The sequence below is a fragment of the Tyto alba genome, unplaced genomic scaffold (assembly GCF_018691265.1).
Source record: "Tyto alba isolate M040663 unplaced genomic scaffold, T.alba_DEE_v4.0 Super-Scaffold_33, whole genome shotgun sequence".
In the NCBI taxonomy this organism is placed as follows: Eukaryota; Metazoa; Chordata; class Aves; order Strigiformes; family Tytonidae; genus Tyto; species Tyto alba.
In genome coordinates, this window is record NW_024881308.1 from 16,048,141 (window position 1) to 16,068,285 (window position 20,145).

At 63.7% G+C, this 20,145-nt stretch overlaps 1 protein-coding gene across 3 annotated transcripts; it reads left to right on the plus strand.

Moving 5' to 3' along the window:
- The first annotated feature begins 855 nt into the window (after positions 1–855).
- On the plus strand, positions 856–17,709 carry RGS19 (regulator of G protein signaling 19). Of its 3 annotated transcripts, none has more exons than XM_042801274.1 (6): positions 856–925; positions 12,767–12,909; positions 13,046–13,182; positions 15,128–15,202; positions 16,252–16,486; positions 17,096–17,709. In XM_042801274.1, exons 3-6 carry the CDS (start codon positions 13,082–13,084, stop codon positions 17,282–17,284), a joined length of 600 nt encoding a protein of 199 aa, XP_042657208.1. In that variant the 5' UTR covers positions 856–925; positions 12,767–12,909; positions 13,046–13,081; the 3' UTR covers positions 17,285–17,709. The 3 variants fall into 3 exon arrangements, with proteins under 3 accessions (XP_042657208.1, XP_042657206.1, XP_042657207.1); XM_042801272.1 differs by lacking the exon at positions 856–925 and adding an exon at positions 6,434–6,686; XM_042801273.1 differs by lacking the exon at positions 856–925 and adding an exon at positions 8,100–8,333.
- The last annotated feature ends 2,436 nt before the right edge of the window (positions 17,710–20,145 follow it).

Genomic DNA, 20,145 nt, shown 5'->3' on the forward strand with positions numbered 1-20,145 from the left:
AGGGTGCCGGTACTGGGTGCAAGGTGCCAGTACTGGGTGCTGGGTGCCAGTACTGGGTGCAGGGTGCCGGTACTGGGTGCTGGGTGCAGGGTGCCGGTACTGGGTGCAAGGTGCCGGTAGTGGGTGCAAGGTGCCGGTACTGGGTGCTGGGTGCTGGTACTGGGTGCTGGGTGCCGGTACTGGGTGCAAGGTGCCAGTATTGGGTGCAGGGTGCCGGTACTGGGTGCTGGGTGCAGGGTGCCGGTACTGGGTGCAAGGTGCCGGTACTGGGTGCTGGGTGCCGGTACTGGGTGCTGGGTGCCAGTACTGGGTGCAAGGTGCCAGTACTGGGTGCAGGGTGCCGGTACTGGGTGCAGGGTGCCAGTACTGGGTGCAGGGTGCCGGTACTGGGTGCTGGGTGCCGGTACTGGGTGCAGGGTGCCGGTACTGGGTGCAAGGTGCCAGTACTGGGTGCAGGGTGCCAGTACTGGGTGCAGGGTGCCGGTACTGGGTGCAGGGTGCCAGTCCTGAGTGCACGCTGCCGGTGCTGGGTGCATGCAGTCGGTACTGCTGCAGGGTGCGGGTGCTGGGTGCCGGTGCTGGGTGCACGTATGTGTGTATGTGTGTATGTGTGTGTGTGTGCGTGTGTGTGTGTGTATGTGTGTGTGTGCGTGCGTGTGTGTTTTGACGTGAGGAAGTGCCAAAGCTGCAATTGCTTTAGGAAGTCAATCGGCGGGGCCGGGGGACGCCTGCGCAGTGCAGCCGCTCCGCTCCGCTCCCGCTGCCTCTCCCGAGCCCTCCGGTGCCGAGCCCGGAGGCAGCGCAGAACCGGAGGGGTTGGGGGGGGGGGGGGGGGGGTTGGGGGGGGAACGGGACACACACACACGCACACACGCACGCACACGCACACCGGGGCACCGGACGGCTCTGCGCGGATGCCCGGCCCGTGAGTACCCCCGGGACCGCGGCCACCCGTGGGATGCGGCGGGGTTGCGGTGGCGGGGGGGCGTGGGGGGGGGGTGTGGGGTGTGACACACACACACGGGCCCATCGCCCCCTCCCTCGCTCTATGCCCAGCCCAACCACCCCCCCCACACACACACACCCCGCGGGGCGAATCCCGCTTTCCACGGTACCCCACCCCACCCCCCCCTCCGCCTTTTCACGCTCCCCTCTGCATGCGCCCCCCGCCCCGTTCATCCTCCTTTTTCCACGCCCCCCCCCCCCCCAACCCCCCCGCCGGACACGGAGCGAGCACCGCGGGAGCGCCGGGGCTGATGGAGAGGTCGGGTTGTCTGTCTGTGCGTCCGTGTGTCTGGCTGCTGCTTGTCAGCAGCCCCATGTGCGAGGGCTGGGGGTGTGTGGGGGGGTGTGGGGGGAGCGGTTGAGGGATGCTCCGTGGGGAACCGGCCGGTGGGGTCGGGGGGGGCGACCCCGAGCACCGAGCAGGGAGGGGGGGGCCCTCCCCGCCGCATCCCCCCGGGGGAGGGCAGGGCTCCTGCGAGGAGGAGAAGGAGGAGGAGGAGGAGGAGGAGGATGGAGGGGGAAGGAGGGGAGAACCCTCCAGCCGCAGGGCTGGCGGTACCCGGGGCTTGCCCAGCCCAGGGGGGGGAGCTTGCAAGGAGGATCCCCCCCCCCCCCCCGCCTCTCCACGGCGGCCTCCCCCACCCAGGGCTGCCCTGGGCCTTCCCTGCACCCACAGGTGGGTGCCAGGGTGATGCTGGAGCATCCACGCACCGGCTCGGCCAGGCAGGCTCCGTCCCCGTGCGGGTCCCCGTGCCCCTGCTGCAGAGGGGCGCCGTGCCTCGTCGCGGGGAGCAGCAGCGATCGGGACCCCTGACCCGGCCGGTGGGGACAAGGGGGAGAGCTGGGGCTGGGGGAGGTTGGCTGAGGTCACGGCACCCGCGGGCTCCGGGACCCCACCGGCTCCTCCAGCAGCGGCACGGCCGAAGGGTTGGGTGGAGGGACCTGGCTCGGTGGTATCGGGGACCGTAGGGACGCGACATCCCACCGTCACCCAGCACCAGCCCATCGCGTGGGCAGCATCGTGGGATGCTGCCTCTCGGCGCCGCGTCCCCACGGCCGAGGGATGGAGAGGGCCAGGCTCCGCGCGTGCATCGCGGCGCGGCTCTGGGCACGGGGAGGTTCCCCCCCTGGGAAGCTCCCTCTCCCCGCCGCTTCCATGAGGCTGCTCTGGCGCAGATCCATGGCCTTATTTAAGAAACCAAACAAAAAGTGTTAAGTGAGTGGGAGGGATTTCCCTGCTGCGAGGGGAGTTCATTCCCCTCTGGATGTGTCTCCACCAGCCCCGTCGATAGAGACGCTCGTCCCATGTCGTGCTGGATGAGCGGAGCCCGCGGTGTTTGCTGGCCTGGTGGATATCGTTTTCTTTGGGAAAACGGGTCGCCCCAGTGGGTACATATTTCAGAATCTCTCCCAAGGGAGAGCGCCACATCAGATTTCCCTACAAGGATTTTAGCTCCTCCGCGTCAGCCCTTCCCCACAAATGACTCAAGCCGCTAATCAAAATACAGTCGTGTTCTTCAGCAATTAAACAAACTCCACCTCATAAGATTATAGTGGAGAAGCAGGACTTTAGTGACATGAATATATCTCAATCAGGGTGCGGGTGCCCATTTTGATACTCTTCTTAAAAAAAAAGAAGGAACCAAAGACAGATAATCAGATAATGCAACTCAAAACCGAGGGAGGGTAAGGGAGAAAAGTACCTTGGCAGAGTAATTAATGCTGAGTCTGCCCGAGGTGCAGGAGCAGCACATCTCAGCCACCTCCTGACGTGCATCCTCGCCCGTCTTTGGTTGTAGTCTTGCTTTTAGGGTGGACTTGGGCTACAGCACCTTGGGTTTCCACTGGGCTCATGCAAAGGGGGTGGGTGAGCTCAGCACTCAGGGCTCTTCCCTGTGAGCAACAGGTCCAGAGCGGCAAAGCAGCCGCTGTGTCGCTCCTCGACCTTTGCAGAACACGAGCTCAAGCTACCGTGGATTTTCCTCTTTTTTTTTTTTTCTTTCTTTCTTTTTTTTTTTTTTTTTTTTTTCCCAAATTTTTACCCTCTGGATAAAATGATTTTGCAAAGTCAGCTCCGGAGGACCTAAGAGCCACGCTCGGTGCCAGCGCCTCTCCTGAGCCATCCCGCGGGGGTGCCTTGCCTTTTCCCTTCCAGCTCCTCCCGCTCCTCGGGCTGATTTCTTGCTCCAAGCACCCGGCCGTGCCTCAGCACCCCAAAAGCAGAGCAGGCCGTCAGGCATCGCCGCCTTCGTGCCGCCGCACCACGCGCTCGGGGTTTGGCACGTCGGGCTCTTGCCTGGGATAACAGCGGCTTCCGGGTGCGCCGGTGCCCACCGCCTTCGCCCAGACTTCCTATTACTCAGTTCCTTATTTGTCTCTGCACATCTCTCTCTGCATTTCCATTACAAAAGCTCCTCGGAGGGGGGTGGATCTGAAGCCTGTTGTTTATATACATTATTTCGTAGCTACCTCTTAAATTGGGGGGTGGGAGAAAAGATACCGGACGTTATCACCGGTTATTTTCGTCCCCCCCCGGTGTTGTTACAACATGGTTTTTCACCCCTGGGGAGGACAGGGTGGAGGAAGAGTCTCTGACATCTTCTGTGGTGGAAGAGGGGAAGAAACCGAACTCGCAGGGACTCCAGCAACCCCCGTCGCAGGCTGGGAAGCTGCTCTGGGGTGCCCATCACCGCCCCTTGCTCCTGCCGGCTCAGGGAACGGGCGCCCAGCGCCGCGAGCGTCTCCCTTTTCACACCGTCCTGCACCCGGCGCCACAAGGAGCCTCCTCCAGCTCGTTTCTATCCATCCTGGGCTCAACCAGCCCGTTTTTTTCATCCCCCCCCCCCCCCCCCCCACCACCACCTCCGGCCGCTTCGCCACGGGTCACCCCGTGCAGCACAGGCAGGGTGACCTGCAGAAAGTCCCGAATCCTTATCGCCACGGCGGCGTTGAGCGGCAAATAACGCCTCGGGCCGGGTTCCCCCCCCCACTCCACCCCCCCCCCCCGGCGCGCCCACGAGGTGCAGGACACCCGTGACTTGTCGCAGGGATCAGACGCTTTCAATCCGGCCGCCCATGCTCTGCAGGAGCCGCCGGCTCGGTGCCTCGCTGGGGGTGAGCTGTGGCCGGGCCGCTCCGCGAGCCGTGGGGGGAGCCCCCCACGCAACCCCCCCGCAGCCCGGCTGGGTGCTGTGTGGGACCTGGGGACGCGGGAACCGGTGGCTTTGGGGGTGAACCTATAGCGAAGGCAAAATCCTGGCTCTTTCTGGAGGCAGGGCACTGTGTAAAACAAGGCAGCAACCCCTGAGTTTTGACCGACCCTTGACCCTTCTGCGAAAGCGCTCTCTGGGAGCATGAAGAATTATTTTATTTCTATTATTTTTGGCTGGAAATCCACTGGGTTCCTTCTTCAGGGCGGGGGACTGGTGACCGAGACCTCCTGCCTGTGACTTCCCCCCTCCCTGGCCCCTGGGATGGGCACGGAGGGTGATGCCCCAGCCCACCCCATCGACTACTCCGGGTCCGTGGGAGCTCAACCGTCCCGGATGAGTTTACTGGGAGAGGTGGGGAGCGCTCTGCCGCTCACCCATCCTGCCAAACCTCCTGCCTTTGGCCATTTTGGGGAAGCAGGGATTTAACCGGGGGGAGGGTGGAGCAGCAACAGCAATGAAAACAACAACAAAGTCCTTTGGGGTTCAGCTTTAACATTCATCTTAGACATGGAAAAAAGGGGGTTTCCTGACAGCGGGAGAACGTATGGTAGAGTTTTATAACAAGCCGCCCTTCCAGTTCTCTAACCGCTTGGGAACAGCCTCAGTTGACCTTTTGAGGGCTCTTTGCTCAGACTGTGAAGATCCACTGGGTTTGAGGGCCCAGCTTTGCCACGCTCCGGACTTTGCTTGTCAGCACCTGCCTGCTCCAGAGGCAGAAACACCGCGGAGGCTCCGGAGCAGCAACGGGACGGGCACAGGGGGAGCGGAGCCCCCGACGTCCCCGCACGTGGCCGTGACTCTGGGTGCAGGGGGGACAGGCTGTGGGTGCACTGGCAGCTCGCTCCCACAGCTGGATTTACAGCTGGTTTGGTACAGAGCGGGTCAGGGAGCCAACAAGGGGGTTTGGGGTTAAGGGTTTGGATTTTCTGATTGCTCCCCCTCCTGCAGGCATGAACCCAGCCGGGGCTTAAGTTACCTCTGACAGAAGGCAAATGCCCAAGCAGCGTTTCAGTGCAAAGGGCAGGAGAAGAGCAAACAGGTACATATTGGCATTAGCAGGCAGGAACCCCGGAAAAGGAAGGGAAAGCTTCAAGCTAGCCTTGAAAAACAAGAAAAACCAAAGGAAGGATGCTGCCTGCGAGTCTGGCGTGGGTTTCACCACGAGGAGGGAGCTCGCAAAGGGGATTTGAGGCCGGGGAGATGTGTTGCTGTGGCAGCGGTGGCAGGCGAGCTCCTGTGTCCTCCCATGGTACAGCCAAGCCCCGCGGCATCCCGGGGGCTCGGCGCAGGGCATCGCCGTGGCCTGTCACGTTGGGGATCTCCCTGAGATCCGCGACCGCCGTCTGAGCCCAGAACGCCTGCGATGGGCGTCCACCCGTGGCCGGGCTCCTGCTGCCCCGGCTGTCTGCAGCAGGAGCGGGATGCTGCGGCTGGCTGACACTGCCCCGGGGGCCAGAGGCCACCTCGGTAGCAGAGGGGCCACGCAGGGTGACAGCGCTTCCTTCCTCCCCACGCTGCCAGCTCCTCCCCGGGGATGGCTGAGCCGAACCCCCCGCTGTCTTTCTTCCCCTTTGGTTGGGTTTTAAATAAGTGGCGCGGCCGGTCTCGCCGGACACGAGTTGCTCGCAGAGCTCCCCGTTGCTTGTCACGGCTGGGGCAGGGCAGAGCATCACGGTGCCAGTGAGGCTGCTGTGACCGCAGAACGGGGATCACGTATGTCCCTTGGGATGCTCCGGAGCTGGGACAGGGCGTCGGGTCACCAAATCTCCCTTGCCCTGGGTATTTAAGTCTGTGAATGATCTGTAAGTCCTGGGGGACTCCTTCCTCAGTCCTTCGCTGTTTTAACGTAGGACCAAAGTCTGGTGTGGGAGGAAGCTTTCTTACTGGTACAAGCAAAAGCTCGGCTCTGCAAGCTCTGGTCCTGGGACGTGCAGTGGCACTGGAGCCGTGGCCACGGGGACATCCCAGCCCTGGGTGCTCACCGGTGAGGTGTGACATCTACCTGATGCCGGACCCCAAAAGGCATCCATCAGGGCTGGCAGCATGCAGGCAGCGGGGCCCGCGGCTCCCCCGGGGGGAATAAACCTCTGCGAGCGAATGTCCCCAGGGTAGAGCGTTGGGGGGATGCTCCCCCCTTATCCCCAGCCATCGTGCTGGTGGAGCCCCAGCCCAGCCAGTCCCACCCGCTGGTTGAGCCGGCTGCCGGGCTCAGCCCTGCCCTGCCCACATCAATGCTGCGCGGGGCCGCGTTTCGGGCAGGGAGCGTGACTGGAGAGCAGGGCCAGACCTGTCCTCGGCGTGGCCGGACCCACCTCCCGCCCGTGCCGGCTCCCAGACCTCCTCCCCGTGCCCGGCCGGCGGCTCCGGTGCTGGCGCGGGTCTCCGGATGCAGCCGGCGGGGTTTGGTCTCGTGCCGGGGCTGGGGAGAAAATCACCCATCGGCTGCGTCGGGGAGCGCTCGGAGCCGTGGTGAGCCACCCCTTTGATCCCCGTGACGCAGGGTCCCTCCTTTTCATCCCCACCCAGGGTTGATTCTCTGGTTCCTCCTTTCCTCGGAAGGAGCAATTCCCCATCTCCTTATCCTCTGTCCTCCTAGCATCCCTACCCCTCAAATTACCACTAATGTCCCTGGGGGGACACGGTGCTGCCCGCACGGGGATGGGGATGGGTGGGTCCTGGGTTGGCAGCACCCCGGGGGCGAGGAGCACCCAACTCGGGTCTCACTCTGGCCACGCTGATGCCATATCCCTTCTTTTCCTCTTCCCTTCCCCTCCCATCAACTGCCGGGCTCCATCCGTACAGTTTAGCCCCTGCTGAGTATTGATTACTGTGATCTTTCTTCTCCTTTCGCATGGATCATTACCAAACGCTTAATAGGAGTCTGCTTTAACAATGCCGCGATACCTCCGTTAATAGAAACATAATTGGCAGGGCTTGCCTTATTAAATCCCTTAGCTGGTTGTCGCGGGTGCTATTTTTATGCTACGAAATAATTAACTCTGTTTCAGTGCAAGAGCCGGGGCCGGAGGGGTGGGTGCCGGCAGCGCTGCGCCCGCCGTGCCGCCCGGCAGCCCACGGTGGCTGTCTCGGCCGTGGATCCGCTCGCCTCTTCCCAGTGGGTGCTGGAGGGGTTCTTGTGGTCCTTTCGGGAGGGCTCGCGGTGGGGTTTGGCTCAGAGGATGCTTGGTGCAGAAATACACCCCGGCTACAGGCGAGGAGAGGGGCAGGGAGCAGAGCTGGCTGATCCGGAGGACTCTGGCATCATCCTCATCCTGGCAGGAGGGGTGCCCGAAGGGCTGTCGGCCCTCGCGGTGCGAAGGACCGGGGAAGGTGTTGGGACATGCTGCAGCATCTCCCGTGTTCCCATCGCCAGGACCTGCCTTTCCAGTCTCAGGGGATGGCAGAAAAAATCACTGCCGGGCGGAGAAGCTCCCCCAAAGGCAGCCGCCCGCCTCCGCCACGCGCGTGGGCACGTCTGCCGGCGTTATCGGCCACGCGTGGACCGCTGGCCACCCCGTGCTGGTAGCACTGGGGTCAGCCCAGCCCCATCCCCGCGGGGTTGGGGGGCTCGAGCCTCACCTCTTTAGTCTTTTTCTAATAGATGGTTAAAGGAGGAGGGAGGAGGGGTTATGTGGAGGGAGGAGGGGGGGAAAGCCGGCTCTAAAAATATCTCCTAAAACTTCCTGTGCCGCTGGCAGGTGGCTGGGGCAGGCTGCGGGGGCGGGCGGCAGCTGTGGGGCTCAGCGGCAGCGCCTGCCCACGGGGTAACCCCAGCAAAGGGGGGGTCCGGGGGGGGGGCGTGCCAGCCCCCCCCAATCACCCACCCGGGCTGCCTGCAGGGCTGGCCCGCGGCGGGTTGCAGTCGGTGGCCGGTTTCGGTCGAATTTGGCAAAGGTCAGAGGTGCTGGGTTCCTCCTGGGAGAAAGGCAGGGAGGAGGGCGGGGAAGCCGCAGGCTGGGCTGAACCCTTATTAGACACTGGAGAAGCCAGGAGCGGCGGGAGCTCAGCCTGCACTCATCCAGCGTGGCCGGTCTGGCGGGTGATGGGCGTTTTGCAGCTCCTCCGAGGCGTGGAGAGGGGCCGGATCCGGCGCTGCTCCCCACCAAGGCATTGCTGGTGCGTGGCAGGGGCTGTGCCGTGCTGGCACCAGGGCTGGGGGGGGGGGGGGGGGGGGGGTGGTTTGAGCATCACCCTCCCGCTTTTTGACCCGTAAAATACAAAGGGAAGGTCCCTCCTGGGGCGGCGAGCTGGTACCGTGGCTGGAGAATAAAAATAACCTTGGTGCGGGGTGGGGGTGCTGGGTACTCTCAGAGCTGGCCCTGCCCGGCAGCGGCAAAGAGAATCCTGGAAAAAAAAAAAAACATCAGGAAAATAAATGAGGTTCAAGTGACCAGAGAAATAGTGGTGCAGGACACGGGTGAGGACAGCAGTGGTGGTGGGGTGGGAGCCGGCAGGAAAAGGAGCTGCTGAAGCAGAGGGTGATTTTGGGGTGATGTGTTTTTTTTTTTTTTTTTTTTTCCATCCGGATGGGGTGGGGTTGGGGATGGCGGTGAATTTTGGGTGCCGGGGTGTGAGGAAGAGAGGAGGTAACGGCTCGGCGTGCGAGGGATGGGGCTGTGCTGAACAGGGCACTGGGCCGGGCTGATAGCGGGCACGTGCCATGGCTGGGGGCCTGGCCCAGCCCCCCGGCCCTGGGGGAGGGTGCAGGGGGTGCCAGCATCCCCCGCTCCCTCGTTCACCCTTTTTTCTCCCCTTTTCCACCTGCGGCGAGCCCACGCGAGCGAGGGGACAGCTGCCAGCAGGGACCACAAACCAGTTTCGGTCACTGGTGTGGTGCTGGGGCCAGAGCCCCCTCCGCCCGCAACGGTGCCGGGGGCAAATTTAATCAAGGAAACGGAGGTTGAGTGTCTGATTTCTCTCTTTCTCTCTCTCTCTCTTAGGTTGTTGGGGTTTTTGTTGTTTTTTGTTTTTTTTTTTTTTTTGTAGAGGGGAAAAAAAAAAAATGAAACCAAACAACTTTGTGAGTCACTCTTGGCTGAGGGACTTGGCTTTGCGCGGCAGGCAGGCTGGCACATCCCGGTGTCGCAGGGCCGGTGATGCTGGGACACACACACACACACACACACACACACACACACACACGACACCACGGGGGGCTCTGACTCAGCCCACCCCCGGGCACGGGCCCCCGTCCCACGCTGCCTTCATCCTCGCCCCACGGGCAGTGCCCGGAGCCCCGGGGACGCCCGGGGCGCAGCGTGATGGAGAGCACCGTCCCTTCGAAGTGGCTTCAGCCGGGTGCCAGCACCCAGCCGTGCCCCCCCCCGGGGACACATCCTGCCCGGCACCCCTCGGCAAAGCTAATTCCTTGGCCGGGGGGTTGTTCCCGCGCCGGCGTGCCCGGGCTGTCTCCGAGATGTCGGTGCCGGTGCTGGCCGGGGAGCTCCGGCTCGGTTGCCCTCGTGCCCGCGGCAGCCGCCGGCTCCGGCCGGGCGTGGGGAAGCCGGAGGGTGACCTGGCCCAGCCGCCGGCGGGACCCCGCTCTGCCCCATTCCTGCCCCGTCGGGGCGGCCGGCCCCACGGCGGAGCGGTGAGGAGAGCAGCCAGGCCCTGCCGGGGCTTTCCCAAAAAAGGTCTGAACTCTTCGGTTGAGTTTGCCACTTCCCTTACCACTCCCTTTCCTGTGAGAGGATGTGTTCGGCCGCTTTTCTTTTCTCTTTCTCTCTTCTTTTTCTCTCCCATCTCCCTGCCCTCAGACCCGGCGGTCCTGGCGATGCCAAGCTCCCCTTGAGCTGGCCGGGGTCACCCTGGCTGGCACCCGCCGCCGTGCGATGGCCAGGCTGCAGGTATGGACACGCCACCAGCTCCCCCCCGTCCCCCCCCTTCCCCAGGGTCCCCCTGCCAGCAATAACACAGGGTCGGGCGGGCACGCCGCGGGCTGGGTGCAGGCTGTGCCCAGGGTGCCCCCGCGCCGGGGTGGGTGCTGGTTTGTACCCCACTTTGCAGAAATGGGGGTGGCCGGAGGGGGGGATGCCGCACTGCCCAGGGCATCATCCCCCGGCCACGGCGCTCGGGGAAAGTGGGGTGCGGTGGAGGGGTGTCATTCCCGCAGCCAGCGTTTGCCATCACCTTGGTTTTAGCCCACATGGGCACCCCAATGCCGCGGCTCCAGCTGGCACGGGGTGATTTTGGAGACTGCTTTGCCCGGGGTGAGCCGGGCACCGTGTAGCTGCGTAGGACCCCCCGCCCCAGCAAGGAGCAGCTTGGTGAAAGGGGACGTTTCCCTTTCGAAAGCAATTTTGGGCAGTGCTCGTCTTGTCCGGTTGCGCGGAGGGTCCCCTCTTCATTTCGGGAGAGGACGAGGCAGTGCCAGGCTCGGTGGGGACGTCACGGGCGCGTGAGCACACGGGGACACCCAGGCCGGGTGCTGCAGCCACCGGGCAGCGATGGCAAAAGCTCACGGGGGGGGAGTGTGGGGGGTGTGGAAGGGGGCTCGGAGAGCTCACGGCGTCTGGGCGAGGGCGGCTTTTGGGGTGTCTCTTCTCTTTCCTGGGGAAACGTCCCCTTTTTGTCACCCTTCCTCTTTTCGCAGCCTCGCGCGTGTGCCCTCACCTTCCCTCCGGCGCTCACAGGCCGGGACTTCCTTATCCGCCAGCCCCGCAGCGGTGCCCGGCCCCTGGGCAGCTGGAAACGGGGTGCTACAGGGCTGTGAAGGGGGTTCACGGGGCTGGGAAACCGGCCTTGCAAATCCAGAACGTGACGGCATTGCCTTGCGGCGCCATGGGCCTTTGCAGCCCCACACCTCCCTTCTCCTCCCGGTCCCCCTCGGCGCAGCACGCGCAGCCGAGGTGTCCCGAGAGCGGGTGTCACAGCACCCAGGCTGGGCGGCGAACGGATCCTGCCTCCTGGCCGGGTGCTGGGCGTGGGGAGGGGGATGCTCCATGCTGGGGGGACGCCGTTCCATCCCGCTGCCCCTCCGGGGTGTTTTGGCTTGCGGATCTGCTCTGGCCAAGGTCAAGCACCAGCTGCAGAAGCGAAGTGCCTGGGAGTCCCCGTGGAGCAATGCCACGCGCTGGCCCCGCGTCCCCGTCCCCCGGCCACCCCCCATCCGCCTGCTTCGCACCCCAGGGCCGCAGCAGAGCTGGGGGGGTGGGTGTGGGGGGGGGGTGGTGGGGGGTGGTGGTGCTGCTTTTGCTTTGGGGCGGGCTGGGTGCAAGCAGGGTTTTCCCAGCCTTCTTGCTCGCCCCGTTCCCACGGCCTCGTCACCACGCGGTGTAATTAGTGCCACAGCCTGGGCACGGCAGCGTGGCCGTGGCACCGTGGGGAGAGTGGGCTCGGCAGTGGGCTGTCGCCGTGGGTGGGCAGGGGGAGGAGCGGGCAGTGGGAGTGGAAGACGGTGGGGCTAGGGGGGGTGGAAAGGAAAGGGAAAAAAGCAGGGGGGTTAAATGGACCCGAGGGCAGCGCGGTGCGAGGGGGAGCCGGGTGGCAAGGTCACGGCCATCCTGCCAGCGCTCGGGGCTATAAATAGGGACAATTGGGAGCGAAACGCAGACTCTCTCCTTTTTTGTTCCTGCGGGAGCGATGGGAGCCAGCGGGAGGGTTTGTAAGGGCCCAAGCGGGGAGTTCGTGGGTGATGGCTGTGCTGGGGGGGGCTCTGGGACAACCCTGTCCCTGGCTCTGTCCCCCTCACTGAGTCCGCACGGGACTCGGATCCGAAGTGATGAGACCTGAGGCAGCTCGTGACAGGGATGCTGGGGCGGCCGGGGGGCTCTCCCTGCCCGCTGCCCCCCGCTCCTTCTGGCAGAGGAAGGACCGTGATTGCCGCCCGCCGCCCTCGGCGGGGCACAGGGAGGCAGAGCCAGCCGTGACCACATCCTTCCCACCCCCCCGCGTGGATCTGGGCGCTGAGCCCCAGCACCCATCCTGCCCAGGAGCATCCCTGCCCCGGGCTGGGCTGGTGGTGCAGGCAGGGACAGGCAGGGACAGGGAGGCCAGCGGGCACAGCGGGGCCAAGCGCTGGACTCAACCACCACTTGGCACAAGGCAAGATTTGGTTTAGTGCCGGGAGCTGTGAAAACTCCCCCCCCCCACACACACACCCCCATTTCCTTCCACTCACATGATGCCATGGAACGGCTCCGACTTCCCCATCCCCTGCCCAAACACACCCCGCGGGGTCCAGCCACGCTTCCCCACCGCACGGGGGACGGCCAGGGGTGCACGGGGCTGGTGCTGAGCCCCACACCCTGCCCAGCCCCGCTGCTGCCTGTGGTGCTCAGCAGCACTGCCAAAGCGTGGAAGGGGGGGGGTCCTGGGCGAAGCGTGGGGCTGGCAGAATGTCTGCCGCCGTGTTTCCCCTCCTCCTTTCCTTCTCACTTCCTTTTCTTGCACGCTTTCTGTCTGCCTGCCATGCCCCGGCTTGCTGCCTGCAAAGGGCATTCCCTGGTGTGGAGCAGCCCCCCCTACACCCCCCCTGGGAGCTGCTCGAAGCTGGAGGGGGGGGTTCCCCCTGCAAAGGTAACGTGGTGCTACTCCTCTCCTTCCCCCAGGCTCCATCCAGGAGGCGGCAGGGACGTTAGCCGGGGGGTCTCGGCGGCACGGCTCGCCCGCGGGCTGGGGGGAGCGGAGAGCAGCAGAAGAGCCCCCGGAGCACGACCCAACCCCGTCCACCGTGTATGAGGCTGGGACGCAGGTGAGGTGTGGTCGGGATGGCAAGCGGGAGCCAAACCGCCATCACAGCGAGTCGCTGCACGGCGGGGAGCTGGGGGGGGGGGGGGAGATAACCAGGGGCAGGTCGCTCACCCGCTCCCTGCCCTCCTGCCTCCCAGTACGCAGGACCCGCGTCCGCAGAGACACCCCTTCCGATGTCCCGGCATGAGACTTCTCCGACAACGCTGCAACCCGCCAGCAACCACCGCCCCAACGCCTGCTGCTTCTGCTGGTGCTGCTGCTGCAGTTGCTCATGGTACCTCCCACCGGCGAGCCTCACCCCCAACCCAACCTCACCGCCCGATAGTCAAGGGTCCCCGCAAGCTGGGGAGATGCGAGGGGTCGCCCCCGCGTCGCTCCGGGCTTCCTGCAGCACCGAGCACCCGGGTTTTAGGGAAGCTGGGCAGCAGCGGTGCCGTGGCGTGTTGCTCGCCCGCACGTGGACCCTGCTGAGCCCGAGCCTCGGCGCGCCAGGACCCCGGCCCGTCAGCCAAATCTTAAAATACCTAAAGCAAAAAGCGGCACCGGGGGGCACCCCCCACGCTGGTGCTGTACTAACGGCTCTCCTGGGCTGGATTGTCCCCAACTTGTGCCCCCCTCCAGGCGCCCGGCTGCGCCCGGGCAGGGGCAGCGGGACCCCCGGGTGCAGCACGACGTGGGCAGGAGGATTTTGCTGCGTGTTTCAGGCAGGGCAGGGCAGGGGGAGAGCTGGGTTTGCCTGCCCAGCGTCACGGCTGCCTTCTCGAGGCGGGTGGGAGCCCTCCCAGGCAGCTCTGCCTTGGAGCAGCGGGTGCAGAGTCCGGCCCTGCCCTCCCAGTGCTGCCCAAAGCCAAGGACATAACCAGCCGCTTGTCTCCGGCTGCATCTCCCCTCCTCTCCAAGGATCCCCAGCTCTTTATTGTCGGGATAGTCCAGATTTTGGAGAGCCCGTCTCCTCCATCCTCAGCGTCAGCCCCGCTCTGAGATTGCTGACGGCTTTGGGCTTTGCAGCAACTTTGGTTTTTGCAACTTTGCTGCCAGCACTGAGCTTGAAGGAGCAACAAACCCCGGAGCTGACCCTGTGCAAACCCCCCCGGGCGCATCCCCAGCACGGACGCCTGGTGCAAACCCCCCGGGGGTGTCCTTGGGACCCCACCTCGCCTCGTCCCGTCTCGTTTCCTCACGTTTGCGAGGCAGCGAGGGCGACGAGCAGCTCCCCTCCCAGCCTGCCCCAAACACCTCCCTTCGGGATGCTGCCCCGATCTCGGTGGTGTTCGGCCACGGGGAGGGTGACACTTCTGTGTGTCCCTCCTTGCAAGAGCCCGTGAGCAGAGACGGGACAGAAATCCCTCGCGGAACAAGCAGTGATCGGGTGCCAACCGTTTTGGGGCTGAGACGTGCGGGGCAGGGAGCCCTGGGGGTGGCGTGGGCAGGGATGTGCCCTCAGCTTCGCCCACCCCAGCCGCCCACGCCGCCGGGGGGGGGGGGGGGGAGAAGTTTGCACATTTAATCTTGCGCGAGCAGCGAGGGAACGGTGTCGCAAGCAGGAAGCGCTGCGGTCGGCGCCGGGTGCCGAAATTCGAGGGCCCGAGGGAAGTCGGCGGGAGGCTGCTCTCCCTTTACCCCCCTGCCCCCCGGGGGCGAGGGGAAACACCAGCACCCCTGAGCCCCAGCACCTCCATCCCACGCTCAGCCTCTAGGCTGGACCGGTGCTGGGTGACCCGGGGGGTGCAGGATCTGGCCTTTTGCGTTTCTCCATTGACTGTGGGCGAGCTGAGGGCTGTCACCGGCTGGAGACGGTGCTAACCGGGGGCAGGGGGGGGCTGAGCACACCGCGGTGCTGAGCCCCGACGGCCACAACCCCGGGCCCTGCAGCCTCCCCCCCCGTTTTATTTATTGGTGTTTATTCGTGGTGGTTCACAACAGCTTTGCCGTGGGCTCAGCCGGCACTGCGGCCGCTCCGGCAGCGGCTCAGCCCGGGCGGTGGAGCGGGGCCGGGGCCGTGCCCGAGCGCAGGGAACACCCTCGCACCATGACGGCAAAATTGCACAAGGGAACCAGGGTGCTGCCGGGGCGGGCTGGGTGCTGGGGAGGATCTGGGTGGCGGGATGTTGGTGCCCGTGGAGGAGATTCGGTGGCCAGGGCCAGTCGAGGGAGGGTCAAGGTGGGGGTCTGGGTGCATCCCCCCAACGCCCCTGACTACCTTTCCGTCTCCCCGTTAGGAACGAGGACCGGGAGCGAGCGTGGAGGGCGTCCCGGGAGACCAAACTGGAGACCATCCCAAACTGTGAAGCGTGGTGAGTGCAGGGGCAGCGGGGATGGAGGGGGGGAATAGCACGGCCCCCCCCCCCCCCCTTTTCCACCCTGCCTGGCACCCAGCCCCGCGCCCTGCCCGCTGGTGCGCACACGGGGAGCAGGATCAGGGCACTGGGACTCGGAGGTTCCTGGTGCTGCTTCCAGCGACGTGTCCCCAGTTCCCACCAAGAAACAGGGAGCCCGGAGTCACGGGCTGCAGCCCTCCGGTCCTTGGGTCCCTTGCAAAGGGAAACTGAGGCACATAAGAGTCTCAGCAGCTTTCAGGCCACGTCCCAAGGGCAGAGCCTCATCCTGCCCTTCAGAGCCGCTGCCCAGAGCACCTTCGAGACCTGGGGAGCGGAGGGGACAGGCTGTTCCCGGGGGGCTCAGCACTGCAAAAGAAGCAGAGGCAGGAGCAGTGTGAAAGTACTGCAGGACACGCTGTTTTTACACTCGGGGGGGGGGAGTGGGACCGGCAGGCACCCCGCTCCGGGAATGCTCTGCACCGAGCACCCACTCCCTGGGTGACCCCATACACACAGCCCAGCCGTGGGAGCTCAGCGCAGTGCCTGGCACAGCAGGGTTAGGAGTCAGACGTGCTAATTAGCCACTGATAATGATTGCTTGCTAATGAGCCCTTGCTGGGGAGCAGCCTCCCTCCCTCCCTCCTTCCCACCCCCAGCTGCCAGGGATGATGGACCGATGTTGGTCTCTCCCCAGCCGGGGCGGCTCAGAGCTTTTGCTTCGTGCAAAGCCAGCACCCAAAATACCTCTCAGCTTGGAAAAATTCAGCTGAAACCAAACCCACGCTGCAGCAGAGCCGGGACAGAGCCCACGAGCGGCCTCCGAAAGGCCTCCGTGATAACGGGAGCCCGAGCGGGAACGGCCTCGGCGTGGGCACGGGGGACACTTTTGGGCACGGTCCACCCCGCCGAGGCTGGGACCAGGGATGAGCACGGCCGTGCCGGGAGGGACAGAGCCGGGGAGCCCGCAGCCCTCCTGGGCTGCCCGTAACGTTGTCCCTTTGCCTCCCTCGCCGGGGACCCGGCAGCGCCAAACCCACGCTGGAGGAGGTGCGGGGCTGGGCACAGTCCTTCGACAAGCTGATGAAGAGCCCGGCGGGTCGCAACGTCTTCCGGGAGTTCTTGCGGACTGAGTACAGCGAGGAGAACATGCTCTTCTGGCTGGCGTGCGAGGAGCTCAAAAACGAGTGCAACAAGCACACCATCGATGAGAAGGCCAGGATGATCTACGAGGACTACATCTCCATCCTCTCACCCAAGGAGGTACAGCGCAGAGCTCCTTTTTGGGGGGGGGGGGTGTTGTTTCTAGGGGAAGGGAGTTCTGTCCTGGCTGCCGCTGCAGCCATTTGGGGATGGGGCGGGTGGTTGGGGTTGAGTTTGGCAGGGTAATGGCTTTGCTTCATGCTTGTGGATGGCGGTGGGGAGGGTATCTCTGCTGCGCCCCCCCCCCCCCCCCCCCCCCCCGCCCCTCCAAGGACTCGGCCGGCAGCGGGACCACGGGCTGGGTTGTGCTTCGGGGCCGAAACCTCAGGAGGGCACCAACGGGCCGAGGAGATGCCTCATCCCAGCTCCCAACATCGCCAGAGTAGGGGCACCCAGGGCGGGGGAGCACCCCAAGCCCCCCTCCCTGTGCCCAGCAAGGGGAGACGGGGAGAACCCGGCGACCTCCCCCTGCAACTCCCTCCGAAACACCCCGGCTCCGCTGCAAAAACACTCTGGCGGTGCCACGTCGACGCCCAATTGCCCGCCAGTGCTTGCACAGGGGTGGGTGCCAGGGCTGGGAAGGGGGGAAGGTTTGTTTTTAGGGGTCCTTCAACTCTCCCCCCCTGCCCCCCCCCCTCCGCCAACCTTTTTTCTGTCCTTGGCGCCCAGGTGAGCCTGGACTCGCGGGTGCGGGAGGTCATCAACCGGAAGATGCAGGAGCCGTCCTCGCACACCTTCGACGACGCGCAGCTCCAGATCTACACGCTCATGCACAGAGACTCCTACCCTCGCTTCCTGAACTCTGCCATATACAAATCGCTGCTCCAGAGCGTCTCCCGCTCCTCCTCGGAGTCCTAAGGGCACCCGCCGGCCGCGGGGACACCGGCGGGGACGTGGTGGCTGGAGTAAAAGTGGGGGGGGAACCTCGGTGCCTCCTCCCCTCCGCCGCCCTCCCTGCCAGCTCCCCTTAAAGTTTTTAGCTTTTTACCTACGAACCGTCACCCCGGTTTCTGGGCCGCCCTCCAGGACTGTCCCCGGGGCTGGTGCACGGCCCGGGCCGGCTCGTACTACTGAACCCCTGCCCCGTCCCCGCCGCTGGCCGGAGCGAGCCGGGGGAGCGCGCGGGAGAGCGCCTGGGGCCTGGCTCCCCCCCCTCCCTGCCTCCACCCCGCACCCCGTTTTGAAAAGGTCACTTTATCCCCTCCCCGCCACACCCAGGGACACGGCACATCCCTGTTTCCCAGTTGGGGACTGGGTTGGGGGGGTTTTGGGGGGTTGAGGGGGGGGGGGTGGGAGGGGGGGAAGGTTGATGGTTGGTGGTTTATTTTGTGGTTTTGTTTGGTTGGTTTTTTGTTTTTTTTTTTTTTTTTTTAACTTTTTATTTTAAATGCTTTTTTTTTGGTTGGCTTTGATTGGGGGTCTCGAGGGGAGTGGGGGGGGGGGTTGACGAGCGTCTCTGTACATATAAAAACTTGTCAGGTTTCCATCGCTCCGTCTCTTTGAAGCGGCCCACAGGGCTGGGGGTGTCCCCATTTGTATTCCTGCTGGACCCTGAAACCACAGCTCCCCCCCCCCCCCCCCCCCCCCAAACCTGCACAGGGGGCTCTGGAGGGGCCAGAAGGGATATGGGGGCCATGAGGATGTGCTGAAAGGGGGGGGGGGGGTACCCCACAGCTGCTTCCCCCCCCCCAGCAGCACTGGGCCACCACACGCTTGTCACCCCAAACCCATCCTGCACCCTCGCTTCACAGACCTCAGGGACGGGGAAAACGCCCGCAGGTACCATCTGCTCTCCTGCAGAAACCCACAGCCACCGGGACCCCCAAAAACGAAGCCTCCTGCCTGCCCCACCAGTGGGGAGAAACCACCCACCCCCCCCCCACTGCCAGGAGCAGCTTGGCACCGAGCCGCAGCCGGACAGGGCTCCCCACGCGATGGGAGAGGTCACGGGGAAGAGCTGTGATTTCCATGAGGTTTTGCTCGGCGTGAGGGATCGTTTGCTGGAGCCCCAGCACCCAGAATTTAAACCTTTCTGCCAGCAGCCCCTGCCCTCACCGCCGGGGTCCTGCCACCCAGCTCAGCCCTGCTGCAGAAAACCGTTAGTCTTTGCTTTTCCTGACCTGGAACAGCCCCTGGTCTCCTATTTATTTACCCCTTTCCCTCCTTTTTCTCTCCTTTTCAAAAGAGAAAGAAGGAGCACTGGTTCTTTTTACTGAAGATATTTTTTAAACAAACAAACAAAAAATTCTCTCAGCTTTTTTCTTTTCTTGTTTCCTTCCTTCCTAGTGGCATGACTGCGTGGAAAATCATGTCAGTAAATTCAGTGTTGTTTGCCAAGCTGGAAATATAATTCAAGAAAATGTATTTTTGAGAGAGACCAGAGATAGTTCATTTGTTCAGGAATGTCAGTATTGTTATTATTTGGTTGTTATTGGCAGGTTTTCCCCCACCAGGGCCAAGCCTGCACCGCTACAGCCCCGCAGCATCCCCGCCCTGTGCTGGGGAGGTTCACCTCTGGGAGCAAAGGAAAGCTCTCCCCTGGCCTCAGCTCGAGGTTTGGAGGTTGAACATCCCTGAAGCCGCTCAAAGGGAGGGCTGGGGGGCTCGGAGCCTCGCCGCACACCCCTGAGGGCTCAGCCCAGGGAAGACCCCACAGCCACCAGTTCATCTGGTCTCTTGCTCCCCTTCCGAACGCTTTTAAAGCCCTCATAAGCAACTCTGTACTTCCAAGACGCTTTATCCAGGGCCCTTCCCCTCCCCGGCTCTCCTTGGTGTTATCCCAGAAAATGCCACTGTAAGAAAACACCCCGAGACACGGTACTTTTCCCTCCCTTCCGAGGGGCTCCTTCTGCTTGGGACTCTCCAGACTTAATTCAGGATTGTCAGCAAACTCTACCCAAGCTCAACTCCCCTCGTTACAGTAATAGAAGGAGAAAGGCAACAGCAACTAGTAATTAGCTGGCTCCTGTTCACAGCGCACAAGCCAGAGTGCCTTGGCCAGCTTGGGTTTCAGATCCTGAAGCTTTTTTTAAGCATTACTGGGAGGACACTGTTCCCTCCCCAAGCCTGGCTTGAATAATCCCATTCGCCACAAGACTCGTGAGGCTTAAACAAGTTGTCAGCATCTTTGAATCTTTCCCTTCTTGGGAGACTTGGCTGCACCCCGTAAAGTGAAAGCCCTGAGCGAAGGCTCCTGGTGGGATCCCTGCCTCCAGAGGAGCACAGCCCTCAAAGGGGCTGCGAGCACGTTTCCCAGCGCTTTCATGTGGCTGCTCGCTCCTCTCTAACCCTCTCCAAGGTCTCTGGTGAATGTCTGCTGTCTGGCATGCTGAAAAGCCAGTGGAAATACTTGTTTTTCACTCTGGAACAGGGGAGCGATGCCATAAGAGATGCGACTGCAAATGCTCCTGCCCGGCTTGTGCCGAGGACTGCTCCGGAGCAGCCTCAAACTGAGGCCTCACTGGGGTCCCCCCGAATGCTGCATCACCCCAGCTAAAGGCTCAGAAAAGAAGAGGGATTTTTTTTTTTTTTTTTTAAGCCTCAGGCTGAAAGCTGCGGTGAGGACAGACAGAATTGCCCCGCCAGGTTTTAGTTACCTCCCGGAAAGAGCCTGGCCCTGCAGCTCCCCCTCCCAGGGCCGGGTCTGCAGCCGCAGCACCCGCAGCGAGCCGCGCTACCAGCTCCGAGCTCAAACCTCAGCTAACAGCTCCCACCACTAC

Excerpts from the sequence above, each read along its gene's own strand:
- RGS19 (XM_042801272.1), top strand. The coding sequence starts at position 6,449 with ATGCTGCGCGGGGCCGCGTTTCGGGCAGGGAGCGTGACTGGAGAGCAG. Across the intron at positions 13,183-15,127 it reads TGCTGCTGCAGTTGCTCATG|GAACGAGGACCGGGAGCGAG; the intron begins GTACCTCCCACC and ends TCTCCCCGTTAG. Across the intron at positions 15,203-16,251 it reads ATCCCAAACTGTGAAGCGTG|CGCCAAACCCACGCTGGAGG; the intron begins GTGAGTGCAGGG and ends GGGACCCGGCAG.